The 16,222-nt window shown below is 38.3% G+C and overlaps 1 protein-coding gene across 1 annotated transcript in view; it reads left to right on the top strand.

The window, feature by feature from the left end:
• The first annotated feature begins 3,821 nt into the window (after nucleotides 1-3,821).
• C1QL1 (complement C1q like 1) overlaps nucleotides 3,822-16,222 on the top strand; it is a 137,323-nt gene continuing 124,922 nt past the window's right edge. The window contains exon 1 of the mRNA XM_073572866.1: nucleotides 3,822-5,124. Within this exon, the coding sequence (XP_073428967.1) occupies nucleotides 4,513-5,124 (612 nt within the window). The 5' untranslated portion in view covers nucleotides 3,822-4,512. The remainder of the gene's footprint in view (nucleotides 5,125-16,222) is intronic.

The raw sequence follows: 16,222 nt of genomic DNA, 5'->3' as shown, positions 1-16,222 counted from the left end.
CCACAGAGTGAAGGCAAAAGGGCCAACAAGTGCTAAGCATCTCTGGGAACTCCTTCAAGACTGTTGGAAGACCATTTCGGGTGACTACCTCTTGAAGCTCATCAAGAGAATGCCAAGAGTGTGCAAAGCAAAAGGTGGCTACTTTGAAGAACCTAGAATAAAAGACATATTTTCAGTTGTTTCACACTTTTTTGCTAATTATGTGATTCCACATGTGTTAATTCATAGTTTTGATGCCTTCACAGTGAATCTACAGTTTTCATAGTCATGAAAATAAAGAAAACTCTTTGAATGAGAAGGTGTGTCCAAACTTTTGGTCTATACTGTATATATATATATATACATATATATATATATATATATATATATATATATATATATATATATATATACTCTGCATTCTTACCTGTAGCTGCTAATCAAAACTATAACATTTACTGCTTTTAAATATTTATATATATATATATTTATACAGTATATATACATACATATATATACAGTATATATGTATGTATATATATATACTGTGTATATATATATATATATATATATATATATATAATATTTAAAAGCAGTAAATGTTATAGTTTTGATTAGCAGCTACAGGTAAGAATGCAGAGTATAATAAGTCTAAAGTAGGAATGGTCCATATGTGCCAGGTCAGTAGCGAGGTTCCAACCCACGAGTCTCTATCTACGGTAACCTGGATATTTTTTCCCTTTACAAATGGTATGATAAGCCCTATCGTAACATGTATTAGCATTAACAGCTAGTCATCGTACTTAGTTTTGCTGAATATTATGTGATAACAATTATTATAAAATAATAATGACAATAAGTAAGCAAAATTATGTTTGCCCACGACTGTTGTAGAGATGCTGTGGTATGACCTGAGGAGGGACCTGCATACAAGGTATCCCATAAGTATTAATCAACAACCGAAATACATTTATCGGAGGGATTGGTCCTAGATCCTGACTCAGTGCTATGAACAAGTTATGTACATGTGCGTCTCACTAAATTAGAATATCATCAAAAAGTTAATTTATTTCACTTCTTCAATATAAAAAGTGAAACTCATATACTATATGGAGTCATTACAGAGTGATCTATTTCAAGTGTTTATTTCTGCTAACCCCTTTCCGACATCGGGCGTAATAGAATGCCTATGTTGGACTCCCTCCTTTTGATGTGGGCTCCCACGTGATCGTGGGTCACGGATGGGTTGGCATGACAACTAAAGGTCTCCATCTGACCTCTATGGTTGTCACCGCTGGATTGTTATGAGCGCCGCCCAGTGTAGCATTTCTGCTACATACAGATGATCTGATCGTAGCCTGTATGTAGTAGAGTCGATTAAAGTATTGCAACTTCTAGTCTCCCATGGAGACTATTGAAGCATGCCAAAAGCAGAAAAAAATGTTTTTAAAAATATTAAAAAAATAAAAAATATTTAAAAGTTCAAATCACCGCCCTTTAGTTTCGCCCCATCCAAAATAAAACAAAAAAAAGTACATATTTGGTATCGCCGCATTCAGAATCATCCGGTCTATCAATATAAAAATATATTGACCCAATCGCTAAATGGCATAATGAGAAAAAGAGTCAAAATGCCAGAATTATGTTTTTTTGGTCACCACAACATTGCATTAAAATGCAATAACAGGCGATCAAAAAATCGTATCTGCACCAAAATGGTATAATTAAAAATGTCAACTCGGCACACAAAAAATGAGCCCTCACCCAACCCGAGATCATGAAAAATGGAGACGCTATGGGTATCAGAAAATGACCTGGAGGAGAATCATAATGGCAGGCCAGTTTTAGCATTTAGTGAACATGGTAAAAAAAAAAAAAAAAAAAAACAATTGTGGGATTGCACTTTTTTTTGCAATTTCATAGCACTTGGAATTTTTTTCCCGTTTTCCAGTACACAACATGATAAACCAATGGTGTAGTTCAAAAATGCAACTCGTCCTGCAAAAAACAAACCCTCACATGGCCATTTGGACTAAAAAATAAAAAAAAAATGGCTCTGGGAAGAAGGGAAGCAAAAAAAGAAAAATGCAAAACCAAAAATAGCTCTGGTCGTCAATGGGTTAATGTTGAAGATTATGGCTTACAGCCAATGAAAACCCCAAAGTAGTTATCTCATACTTTATAACACCAGCTCGAAAAATGATTTTAAAATCTGAAATGTTGGCCTACTGAAATGTATATTCAGTAAATGCACTTAATACTTGGTCGTGGCTCCTTCTGCATCAATTACTGCATCAATGCGGTGTGGTATGGAGGCTATTGGCTTGTGGTACTGCTGAGGTGTTATGGAAGCTCAGGTTGCTTTGATAGCAGCCTTCAGCTCGCCTGCAGTCTGGTGTCTCTCATCTTCCTCTTAACAGTACCACATAGATTCTCTATGGGGTTAAGGTCAGGAGAGTTTGCTGGCCAATCAAGCACAGTGATATTGTTGTTCATAAACCAGGTATTGGTGCTTTTGGCAGTGTGGACAGGTGCCAAGTCCTGTTGGAGAATGAAATTTCCATCTCCAAAAAGCTTGTTGTCAGAGGGAAGCATATTTTTTTTTTGTCAATTATTTTTATTGAGGTTGAACAAGAAAACAAGTCAAAACAATGACAGCCATAGTTACAACCACTATATATATGAAACAAGGGGAAAAAACAGGAGAGGAAAAAAAAAAGGGGGGGGAGGGGGAGGGGTGAGGGGGGAAGCAGGCAATAATGGCAGCAATAGAACCATGTGTAGCAACAAATACACATAATAAGTCTCAGTGTTCTGCAGTACAGTAATATATTCCAAAAAGGAGAAAAAATAAACAATATATCCAATATCTAATATCCAAGAGGTAAGCATGAAGTGCTCTAAAATTTCCTGGTAGACTGCTGCGCTGACTTTGGTCTTATTAAAATACAGTGGACCTACACCAGCATGGCTCCCCAAACCATCACTGATTGTGGAAACTTCACACTAGACCTCAATCAGCTTGGATTGTGGCCTCTCCACTCTTCCTCCAGACTCTGGGACCTTGATTTCCAAATTAAATGCAAAATTTACTTTTCTTGTGGAGTGTGTCAATGACTGCCTTCTGGACATCTGTCAAGTCAGCAGTCTTCCCCATGATTGTGGAGCCTACTGAAACAGACTAAGGGACCTTTTTAAATGCTTAGGAAGCCTTTGCAGGTGTTTTTTGTTAATTATTCTAATTTACTGAGATAATGACTTTTGGGTTTTCATTGGCTGTAAGCCATAATCATCAACATTAACAGAAATAAACACTTGAAATAGATCACTCTGTTTGTAATGACTCTATATTATATGAGTTCCACTTTTTGTATTGAAGAACTCAAATTAATTAACTTTTTGATGATATTCTAATTATGTGAGAAGCACCTGTATTTTGGTGACGGTAGTTCCTGCTAAGTTATTAAATTTGAAGGACCAATTAGCGATACTCACCGTACTTTGGATATTTACTCAGTAGGCTCAATAACATACATTAATAGTACAACTGTTTTTGTTTTGTTTGTTTAGTTTGTGTTCCTCTATAATAGTGATTGGGAAAGTAACAGACTGCATTTTTTAGTAACCATTCAGAAATACAAGTCATTCGAAATGGTTCTTTTATTTTTCTTTGAAGTGGTGCATTATACTGTAGTTTATAGGGTGTTTGCACCTATTGACAAATATACTACACCTGTGTCTCCCCCTGCACAGAGCTGCATACTCTCTTTCATCCTTTAGGGGGCACTGCTCTGTTTCATATATAACAGTCAAGATGCACAGACCAAGCTCTCACAAGTTAGATTCCCTGCTGCCTTTCTGCCTTGCCTCAGCAGCTTTCTCCCTTTCTCGTAATCTTCATCTTTCCAGCTCTCTCCCTTCTGTCCCTGTCCGACACTGCAGCTGCTTCTCTCTTTTCTTCTCACTTTAATCCTCTTCTCTTTAAGTATTCGCATTTACCTGATCTCCTGTCTTTTCTCTTTCCTACCCCTCTTCTTATCTTTCTCATACAATTCCCTTTCCACTCTATTCTTAATCATTGCTTTCTCCACTGTTCTGTCACATAATATCCATTCACTTTTTTGTGTCACACATTTCTCCCATCTCTTGCAGTTTCTTCTCATTCCTGCCAGGGATCCATTCTTCTTTTTTTTCTTTATTTGCATATTATTTCCTGCAAGTTCTGTCAAGTTCTCACCTGTCTTTATATTTGATCTCTTTTTTCTCACTTTTGTCTCCTTTTATTCCTCCTAGTTTTGCTCACCCCACTGCTTTTATTTTGTTCTTGCTCTTCTAGTCTGCAATTTTCTTTTACCACATTGCTTGTGGTGACTTCTACAAGACTACCTATCCCCTTCTTTTCTGGAGGGGCCACCTTGCCTCTCCACCACAACATTCGGCACCATAGCTCCCCCCAGCCGAGCAACCCCCCGTCCCTTGGCCCCGTTTGGCCTTGGGAGGAAGACATTGGTGGCAGTGGCTATTGGCGTGGTGATGGTTCTAATATTGGTCATCCTAATTCCTGTGTTGGTCAACTCAGTGGGATCTGATGGCCACTATGAAATGTTGGGCACCTGCCGGATGGTATGCGACCCCTATCTCAGCAAAGCAGGGGCAACCACCACTAGTACCAGCATCAGAGCCGGGACTGGAGCTGAACCGTTGAGTGACAGAGGACAACAACAAGCTCCATCAACTTTAGTTCAAGGCCCTCAGGGAAAAGCTGGACGCCCTGGAAAACCAGGTCCACCTGGAGAGCCTGGGCTACCAGGTCCACCAGGTCCACAGGGACCACCAGGAGAACGAGGAGAACCAGGAAAACCTGGACCACCAGGCTTGTCAGGAGGAGGTGTGAATGGAGCAATAAGTACAGCCACATACACTACCATTCCCCGTGTGGCCTTCTATGCTGGTCTGAAGAACCCCCATGAGGGTTATGAGGTCCTGAAATTTGATGATGTGGTCACCAACCTTGGGAACAACTACGATGCGGCAAGTGGGAGGTTCAGCTGCACAGTACCGGGCACTTACTTCTTTACCTACCATGTCCTAATGAGAGGTGGAGATGGCACCAGTATGTGGGCGGACCTCTGCAAAAATGGTCAGGTGAGTGTGCAGCAAAGGATTGTTTTTGAATTTTATTTCAAAATTGTAATTGTATTAAGATGAATAGTAAAAGATATAAACTCGATTGAATCAAGTTAATTTCGCAAAGTCTTAAAAATCTCAGATTGCTATTTCTTTTCTGCAAAGTCATATATTGTATATATTTTGTATAGAATTCATAAAGTCACCATTAATAAAAAAAAATGTAAAAATTAGCAAAATAATAGTAATACAGAAATGTAAAAATATTCCGTTTTCATAAATGGCAAAAAAAAATTCCATCCTTTAGAATTGATATCATAAGGCAATAATTTCTGAATAAGAAGCACCATATAAAATGAGCACCGCACTGTGCATTTGTCACACTAGAAGCTTTTTCTCTTCACTTTCTTTCCACTGGGAACTTGAAAAAACTGAAAATATTCATATGAAATCTGTGCTAAGCTGTGGATTTTCTATAGGGTTATATGAGGTTTTCCGTATTAGACTTCTAAAGTAAATTAAGTGATGGCTATTGTACAGAATTTTGTGAGAGGAAGAAAAGAAAACAGCAAGGAGTGCAGAAAGATTTTTAAAGATTCCTAATGGGTTATTTTCACTAGAATTTCCCTCTATTCTAGAAGTTCGGCACAATCTTCACTTGAGAAGCTTCCTGATTGGCACTATCAGAATTAATTAGCATGAAAAAACAAGCTACCCTAGAGGGAAAATGAGTAATGTAGATTAACGAAGTCGGCCATGAACTACACGGGGCAGCTACATTGTGGCCGTCATACTGTATTAAAGGTTCTTGTTCTGCGGTCCCCGTAAGCTTACATGTTCTTATTATCCTATTCCTATTACTATCCAAACATTGACTGATGCAGATTTTTTAGGAGAAAGAACAATGGTCACAATGGTGACTTATTAAATAGAACGCCTTAGGGACAGCGCTTATCCCGTCTCCAAAGTTTAAACGTTAAATCACCCACAGACAAGGGTGCGATAGCTCAGTGGAGCAGGGAAAATGAGTTTACCCAGAGGAAGTGAAAAACTAGCTGCCTAATGAAAGGTAGACAGTTAGCACATGGTTGGAAATACATGGTAGGAAAGAAATCTCGCCTAGAGAAGAAGAGAGGTAAATTATCTAGAAAATATGTGGTCAAGAACTCTTGAGGAGCAGTCAAGAACATCTTAGATTTTCTTCAGATTAATCAAGTGATATTTTAGGGATGACAGGGAAGAAGATGGGACTGAGTATATATTGCTGCAGCCGTCAAAGAAGTTGGAGTGGAGGATGATAAAAAGACAATATTCCAAATCTGGGTATCTTGAGAAAATTTTTTGAACATTTGGAAAATTGACAGCTAGTCATCAAATGTAGGACATTATGGAAATCAAACTACCTACAAACTGTAATTTGAGAAGACATAGGCGGATGTTTAGAAGTTCCAGTGGACGATTCTAGTTCTTGAAGACAGGGAACATGATCATTGAGGTTAGAAAGAGACGTGATCCAGATGACAATTCTCAGTTCCAGACAATTTTTTATTTTTTTTATTAACATTTTTCAAACGTTTTCAGACAACCCTCTATCACTGTAATATGTAACATTAATTTGTTTTTGGACAGTCCTTTTTTTCAACAATTACATTGCTGGTCACGTCATGGAATGAAAAAAATTATGACAACTGTCTAATCCAATCATGGTAGAAAAAAAAATCAAAAACATGGAAAATATGTGACCACCACCAACATTAAAGGGGATTTTAAAATTTCAAAGACAGAATTATTAAAAAGTGAGCATTAAAATAAAACTTTATTTTGAAGGGGATACCGTAAGTCTGTTAATGTACTATAAAATGTAATGACACCAGAAGAAAAAAATAAATGTAAAATTCATGAAAAAGAAAGTACAGAACAGTCTACTCTTATATCTTCCATCTCCTAATTCAATGTTCTCAATGATATAAAAAGCCACCTTCCCAAAGGAGAAGGACTGATATTCTATTATGGTTTGGACATTGTTGTGTTTACAATGAGGTGAATAAATTCCCATTTGCGCTTCTTCTCCCCATCAGTACTTTGTTACAAAGAAAACAAAAAAATGCAAATGATGCTAGTTCAAAGAACACAAAAATACAAGGACAGAACTAGTACATGAAAGGAACAGAGTGGTAAGTAGAGACATCTAAGACAGGGATACAAAGAGATCCCTTCCTAAGACACGGACTAGTCAAAAGTAGGGCAAAATGTTTAAAGCTGATGAGTAGAAGGATTTATTACCGAAGATATTTTGCATCAAGAAAGAACAACATTGTCTAAGACACGGATTGAATATGGAGACAACACTGTCTATAGTAAAGAGTAAAAGAAGCAAAAGATTAATTAAAATCGGATGCAAGAAAGACCAAAATTGTGTTAGAATTAACCACACATTGGAGGGTAATGGCGGATTTGAGAAGTTTGGATTATAGTGAAGGTCAAGTTTGAAAGAAAAACAGTCCAATGTGGAACAGCAAAAAGCCAGTGAAATTCTGAAACAACATGGAGTAATAATATATTAAATGACAGGACAAAATACCTTTATGAATGACTATGAGATTCAACCATTGAAGAACAGAATCTGGCAAGGGTCAAGAATTGGCTGTATTACAAGTGGAATTGGCACCTAAGTCTCTAAGAGGAACATAAAGCTAAAATAGGCAGATAATATCTATTGCAGAGATGGAGATAAAACCCAGTAAGGAACTGGCCTGGTTGTTTAGTCTATTTTAAGACTTGAATGAGCTGATATGGGCCAAATTAAGAACTATCCTATGTTGAACCCAAAGAGCTATAACGTTTGGGTTTGAAATTCTAGTCAAGTAAGGCCAATTCAAGCTCGTCAGATGACTGTTCTGATAATTCATGAATCAGATAATTCTCATTTACATACAAATATATAGTCTACAGTAAGTAACAGCAACAATGTGGACTGGACTCATTACCTTTATAGCGGTTTAGCTCACTATTGGGTCAGATGGAATTGGCCATGTTGCCTATTTGCACACACTGATTGTCACCAAAGAAAATTTCTTTGTGACTAGGATGGTGATGAGACTAAAGGGATTCTTAGAGGACGCACTGAGATAACGTGAGGTTCAACAAGGTCAATCAACGTGAGGCAGGGATAACTTAAAGGTGAGGTCACTGTTGGATAGTCTAGAACTGGTGAATCTCAGTTGAATAAGGAGACAAAACAGAAGCAAAACGATGGTGATTACCACATATATGAGAATTGACTAGCCACAGAAAACCTCTGACCAGTAACATTCCTACCCCAGGTGGTACATCCTATAGGCCAGGGAGCTACAAAAATGTACATCATGTACACATTGCTCTCCCAGAGTACGTATTACTTAAGTGATATCTAATGTAGGTCTCATTTGTTTGAATGCCAGGAGGGTATTCTGCTTTTAGATACATAGGTTTAACAGGAATGAAGCGCCAGTGACAGCGCACTAGTAAAGCTGTGCTCATTCTATACTGTCAGAGAGCCAAAGAAATCACAGAGTTGCTATTGGTAACTAAATACAAAAAAGTGCAATATAGAAAATAATCCAATAGAGCATATAATAGTTAAGAAAAATAGATAATAGCCCCTATGTCACATAATATAAACAAAAATGCACATGCCCCATTTCTATAGATTTAATTGCCATCCAATTTGTTATGTTGGTGCAAAGATACATATACAGATATAAGATAGATGTGAGATAGACATGAGATACATAGAGACAGATAGATGGTAGATAGATAGCTAATAGATAGATAGATAATAGATAGATGATAGATAGATAGATATAGATAGATGATAATATATAGATAGATATATAGATGACAAATAGCTATCTAGATAGATAGATAGATAGATAGATAGATATGAGATAGATAGATAGATAGATATGGGATAGATGATAGATAGATAATAGATATGGGATAGATAGATAGATAGATAGATAGCTATTATCTATCTATTATCTATCTATGAGATAGATAAATTGTTGAGAGATATGAGATAGATTGATAATAGATAGATAGATATACATAGATAATAGATAGATATGGGATAGATGATAGATATAGGATAGATAGATAGATAGATAGATAGATAGATGAGAGATAGATATTAGAAAGTTGAGCAAAAAAGCTTGAGGGCACTACAAACTATCTATAGGGGACTGCTATCCACACACCTGAAAAAGCAGTACACGGAAAGAGAAAAGAGGTGTGTAGAGTGGACGCGATCAACCCCAAATCATCAAAAAATAGCATAATATTGTCATAAATGGTAAGTTTTTATTTGGCATACAAAAGAAAAAACACACAAGTGACAAGAATAAGATTAAAACCAATTAAAAAGGCCAATCTATGGCGCATGCATACTATTTAACCCCCCGTCATCATTTATCACAGGTTATTTGTACGTTTCATCCTATCAGTGTGGTCATGTCCGCCAGGTTTTGATCCTTACTGCGCCAGTGCCATCTATTCGATGCTTCATTATTGGCTACATGCCATTATAGGGTGTCTGTCTCTTTTACATATGCGCGGTATTGCTTGTTTGCGCACCCATTCATTACCGCGCCTGCGCCGCATTTGACTTTCAGGCTCCGGTCCTGATCCACCTTCGGCGCCTGCGCACTTGCTCTTTCTGGATGCCAGCTCCTTAGTTATTGAACCAGCTGTGGGTGCCTTTTTTCCCACACATGCGCAGTCATATCTACACGGCATTCACTCAAACTGCGCCTGTGCCGTCCCCTGACTCTTAGGTTTCGGTTTCGATTGAACCTTGGCGCCTGCGCATTTGTCACTTCCGGACGCCAGCTCCACGAGCGCCGCACTAGCATACCATATGTAAGTAATCTATTTTAATCTTATGGCATATAAAAAGGATGCCGCCTGTGACTGGAGTACAGCTCCATTTCCCCTGAGGAAGCCACGTCAGAGGTGGCGATACGCATGGGGTGTCAATCCCCCTCCTGTTACTAGACCCTGCGGGTATTTGGCCTCACTTTAAGACCTTTACATGACTCACTGTTAATGGGTCTGTAATTTATAGGCATTTTGTGCATTTGCATGTCTCTTATTTTAGAGACATTTCTAGCCTTCGTTTGAGATCATAGTGAATTTTTTTGTGTATATATCCTTCACTCTGCATGTGATCATGTATACTTGGAGGCTTCATTGTTTCTTTGGAGGCACCATATTTTATGGATTACTCAGATAGCCTTCTTTGGGAACTGCAAACCATGTATTGGGTCTGAACCTTTTTGTGTAAACTACTATCTCAATAACAAGGGTTCTTGTTTTTATGGTTATTTGTGGTTATTTGTAACCAGGTTCATTTGTCCAAGTCTCCCTGTTATGCAAATTGTATGCGCTTTGTGTATTCCATGCCTTGTTATCCTATATTATTATATCTAGCATATGGTTTAAATAGGTCTCTTTCTACACATGCATTTGTATTTTCATACATCATTGTTTTGCAGGTCTTTGCCCAGCATATTGGAGGGGGTAAACGTCAGGTTCCTATTCCAGAACCTGACTTTTTGGAGTGTCATGTATGGCTAATTTGTTTTGGCCTTTTTAATTGGTTTTAATCTTATTCTTGTCACTTGTGTGTTTTTTTTCTTTTGTATGCCAAATAAAAATTTACCATTTTTGACAATATTATGCTATTTTTTGATGATTTTGGGGTTGATCGCGTCCACTCTACACACCTCTTTTCTCTTTCCAGATATTAGAAAGTTAGTAATAATTAAGGTTAGGGATCCATATTGACATGGGTTCACCCACGAGAGACGCTAAAACCACAGTATAAAACCCCAACTCACACACGACAATCACAAAATATTCAATACTGTCACAATTCACAATTGTAGCAATAAATGCCATTTTCCCATGTTGGTGGTCACTTTTTTCTTACTAGAGAACATTTAGGTAATTGAGATAATTGTGATTTTCCTGTGATGAAAGGAAAAAAGATTCTAAAAAAAAGGATGAAAAGTAAGTATATGTAGACAAATATATACATTACTTCATCAAGTCCTACCCTTACCATACCAGAATTATTAAGCTATATCCTAAATAAGAGACATGTATGTGGAAGGCACTGGCCAGTTTTGGTTGAAAGCCATGGCGAGCTTATATTGCTGTTCGAACCCTACACGACAATAAGGCCAACCCCTGAACCACAGTGCCAGCTAGAATCTGTTTTAATCACAGAAGATATACGATATACTGCTGTAAAGAAAGGTTGGAAGTAATAGGCTTCTGCCTGCTAATAGAATTGAGATCTCTAAACCCCTGTAAATTCGGCTTCCCACCAATAATTCTCAATTTATCTTGCTTGTTCCCTGGAGAATGGCAGCAAAAATCCATAAGCAGCAGCATAACAATTATTCCAGCAAGAATGGAAAAACAAAAAGAAAAGTCCCGGAACTAAAGATAAATGAGAGAATCCAGGAAATACTTCTTTAGGTTTCAATATTCACAATGCGAAATAATAAAATCCTAAAATCCAGCAACAAGAGTTCCTTAGAGAAAAGTGAAGTATGAAAGTCACAATATTGAAAATTGTGACTTTCTGAAATTTCATAACAGTAGACCAGAAAGTACACATTTTATTATTATTTAACATTTAAAAAATACAAACAGGACTGTATGATAGCTTAAAATAGTTTATCATATGCTCTAAGTGAACAATATCTAAGGGAATATACAGTGATCTTCCCTTAATCTGGCATCTGATAATAGAAAAATTCTGTTAAATTGTAATTTGTCTCAGTAAAAAACTGGTTAAATAATTAGTGACAGATTTTGTATTATCGTTTTATTTCTGTCTTGATTAACTATTACAAGGTAGTTTTATCTACTTTTTTTTATAAAAGTATAATTATCCAGAATATTTGATAATCTGGCATTTATTAGGTTGGATGATATTTTTCATCACAGTTTGTTCTGATCATCAATGTAAAAGTAAATTATGAACTATTGCAATTTTCATATTCACCATTAGATGTCAGTACAACCAGCAATCCATTTACAACATCTCACTTTACAACCTGCAGTGAAACTGAAGATTTCAATTAACTAAAACTTAAAGATAGTTGTAAGTTGGTGTTTATTAAAAAATAAGTCTGTAGCTGTCTGCTAGCATAAATGTATGAGTGTTTAAATGAACATCATGTTATATTCGGCTTTTAAATTGTAAGACTATTTCACAGCTCCCACAACCTTCTTCAACTTTCTTTTCTCACCATTCACAAAAAACTCAAACCACTGAAGTAGCGTTGATGGTTTGCAGCAGCTGTCAAGCAGTCTTGAGTGTTATCTTCCATGGTGATAAGCACTTTCACTTATTTAAGATGGAAGGAATTGCTGTCACTAAACAAATGAAAAACGCAACAAGTAGAAAATGTATTTACATATATATATATTAAATCAGCTTGTGTTGCAGGATTTTAACTTTTAAGATCGGGAAATCAGAAGGCCAAATGCTTTAAAAAATACTGTTCCTATAAGGAGTTGCTAAAGAATGCTTTGTCCACCTGGATAATAGAAGGAGCATGGTTGTTGGGTAATATAGAATAAACTACTGATCAATTCCAAGTTAGTATACTCCTGATTCCTGAGCTGGTTGGTTATGGTAGGCCCAGGATTATACAGTATAAAGCATTGTACTTAGTAGACTCAGTCAGTCCTGTAGACTTTGAAAGGAGCAGCGGCACGTGTGTTCTACTGCCATTCCATTAGGCCTTCTTCACATGTCCTGGTGATTTTGGTACTGGGAAAAACAGTAATGGCGAGGTCCGTGCCTGTGTGCCAGGAGTGTGTACGTATGTGACATCCATGTGTTTGTGTGCTGTCTGTGTGGGTTTTTTTCTGTACTTGCTTTTTTTTTTACTTTTAAATAAATGAATTTAAACACAAAAATGGTATGGGATCTCCCGTAATATTCATAACCAGCAGAGGGAAAGCCGACTGCTGGGGGCTGATGTTACTATTCTGGGAAAGGGGCCAATAGCCCTAAAAGTTCCTAGACTGTTAATAACAGCTCACAGCTGTTTGGTGAGCTTTTACTGGTTAGTTTATGGCCCCCCTATAATTTCTAACCAGCAAAGGTTAAACAGACAACTGTGGGCTTATATTAATAGAAAAGGAAGGGGACATGGATATTGGCCCTCCTTACAGGCTAAAAATATCAGCCCTCAGCCACCTCCGAAATGGCGCATCCATAAGATGCGCCAATCTGGTGCTTAGCCTCAGTTATTCCCACTTGCCCTGGTATGGTAGCAAGTCAGTTAATACGGTTGGGGCTTATGTCATCTGTTTTATGGCCGCTGACCTCAAGCCCAGGGGCTAGTAATGGAGAAGCATCTATGACTTTCCCATTACTAACCAGCTAGTCAAATGCACTGTAATAAAGACACAGGAAAAAGTCCTTTAATTAAAATAAACACTTCCCATCCTCTTTTTCCCATTTATTATTGTAAGATTAAAAATAATAAAGCACCATATTCGTCACCTGTAAGACGACAATCCATTTGTCCCATGAAGAGCCCTACTCTGCTTCATATGGATTGCATGGCTAAGTGGTAGCATGATGCGACTGCTCAGTCGTGAATCCAGTAGACACTGAGCTCGGGGCGCAGCTTCAGTGATGAACAGTAACGTCATTGAGGTTACTGCATGTCCTACGGTCAGTTCAGTGTGAGCTATCTAATGAACTGCGGTAACCTGCATGACATCACTGCTAGCACCGTGAGAAAATTTCATTGGTGTGTCATCAGTGTGCATGTGTGCAGTAAACATTTTGTCCATAGTGTGTGTAAATGTGTACGAGTATTTCTCACTGACATACAGTTTGTGTGAAAAACTTGACATGTGCGCACCACCATTGAATGCAATGGATATGCTTGTGTCCGTATTTACGGTCCTTAAGAAATAGACTGCATACGGACACAAAAAACGGACGTGTGAAGGGGGCCTAAAGGAATCTTATGACATTTCAAAATGCTATGAACCTGCACATATGGGGTTAATCTGCAGGTTATTAGAATTGCAAAGCTGCCCAGCCTCCTTAATCAGGAAGAAATTAATTTTATCCTTCCCGGCAGCTTCTGGCTGTCAGTGATGTAGGTGTGACTGGTGCGCTTCAGTCACCACTCTGTACATAGTGAGAGGCTGTAACCTCGCCCCGGCACTGACATTCAGCCAACACTGTACTGATACATTGCTGTGCCAGCTGTCAGTCAGTACCGGGGTGTAGTCACAGCCCCCGTTCACTATGTATTGAGTGGTAACAGAAGCCGTAACTGCAACACCTCCTACTGCCAGGAGGAATAAAGTTCATTTCATCCCAGCAGCCTGGCTTTCACTACAGCAGCTGGTCTGGACAGCTTTGGAATACAATTAACCTGCAGACTAACCTCCTATCTGCAGGTTAATATTGATTTTGGAATGTGACAGGCTCCCTTTAAAGACTCCGTTTTGCAGAGAGGAGGTGAAGATAACCAATCATTTTGGCAATCTTTGGGGAGTCTTAGTAGTCAAACACACACCAATCAAACATTTGTCAACTTTCCAGTGGCTAGGTAGAGATACCACTTTAATGGGTTACTCCAGTAATAGAAAAAAATTAAATAAAATTTAAATAAATTACTAAATACCTTTATTTAGCTAATCAGTTTTTCTTTAATTTAGGGAGCTAATTATTTTAGTAAATTAAAATGGTTGACATCTTGTTACACTAAAATAAACTTGTCCTAGACTGTAGGATAAGGGCTTGTGAGTATTGTGGAAGGACAGTTCACTTAGCCTAGTTTCACACTAGCGTTCTCGGGCGCAGCGCAGGGCCGCCACTAAGCCCCGCCCCTGGCCGCGCCCCCTCCAGTCAGTTCCTCCTCTGATCGCATGATGCTGCATGCGATCAATGTACCCTATATTTAGCATTAGGTACGCTGACCGTGCGCTGGTCGTACGCTGGTATGATTTTGCTGGCGCTGCGCCCAGCGCACAAAAATGCAACACAGCGCGTTTTTGTGCGCTGGGCGCAGCGCCAGCAAAACCATACCAGCTCACGACCAGTGCACGGTCAGCGTACCCAATGCTAAATATAGGGTACACTGATCACATGTAGCGTCATGCGATCAGAGGAGGAACTGACCGGAGGGGGTGCGGCCGGGGACGGGGCTTAGCGGCGGCCCTGCGCTGCGCCCGAGAACGCTAGTGTGAAACTAGCCTTAGCTGATCCTCGATGTAGACACAGGACCATGTTTGGTTAAAGTCTCTGGATGATTTATTACAGAAAAAGGAAAAGAAGAAACACCATTGCAAAAAAAGCGCACACTGCACCAATTAAAGTGACGACTGAAATAAGTAATTTTTATTGATACAAAAGAGTTATACACAATAAAAACATGATAAAATCACAAAACTATGGCATCCATGGTACCTAAAATGCATATCAATACAAAAATGTCATACGTATAAGTACATATAATATGAGCATATAATCCAGCGACACTATAGCAGTATACCTCCCTATTCCCAGGCTCATGAGGACTAAATAACCCTAAACAAAGCCCAGCCCATAATAAAGCAACCACAAACAAAAATCCATGCTATATAGTTTTCATGCTAGGACCCTAATAAGCCCAGATAGCAAGGAGAAGGGGAAAGAGAAGTTAACTCCACATGTCAGTGGTGCCAGGACACGTAGTAAGGCAAAACAATATCTAAAACTGCCACCAAGACAATCAATAGTCGCAATGGAAATAAAGATACACGGATGCCATACCCAGGACCATTACCCAATATCTGGGCTTATTAGGGTCCTAGCATGAAAACTATATAACATGGATTTTTGTTTGTGGTTGCTATATTATGGGCTGGGCTTTGTTTAGGGTTATTTAGTCCTCATAGTCTGGGAATAGGGAGGTATACTGCTATAGTGCTATAGTATCGCTGGATTATATGCTCACAATATATGTACTTATACATACAGTTGTATTGATATGCATTTTAGGTACCATGGATGCCTTAGTTTTGTGATTTTATCATGTTTTTATTG

This window comes from Dendrobates tinctorius, unplaced genomic scaffold (assembly GCF_039654945.1).
Source record: "Dendrobates tinctorius isolate UK_male_01 unplaced genomic scaffold, ASM3965494v1 ptg000032l, whole genome shotgun sequence".
In the NCBI taxonomy this organism is placed as follows: Eukaryota; Metazoa; Chordata; class Amphibia; order Anura; family Dendrobatidae; genus Dendrobates; species Dendrobates tinctorius.
The sequence above is the reverse complement of the archived record's forward strand: the minus strand, read 5'-3'. Positions and strand labels throughout refer to the sequence as shown.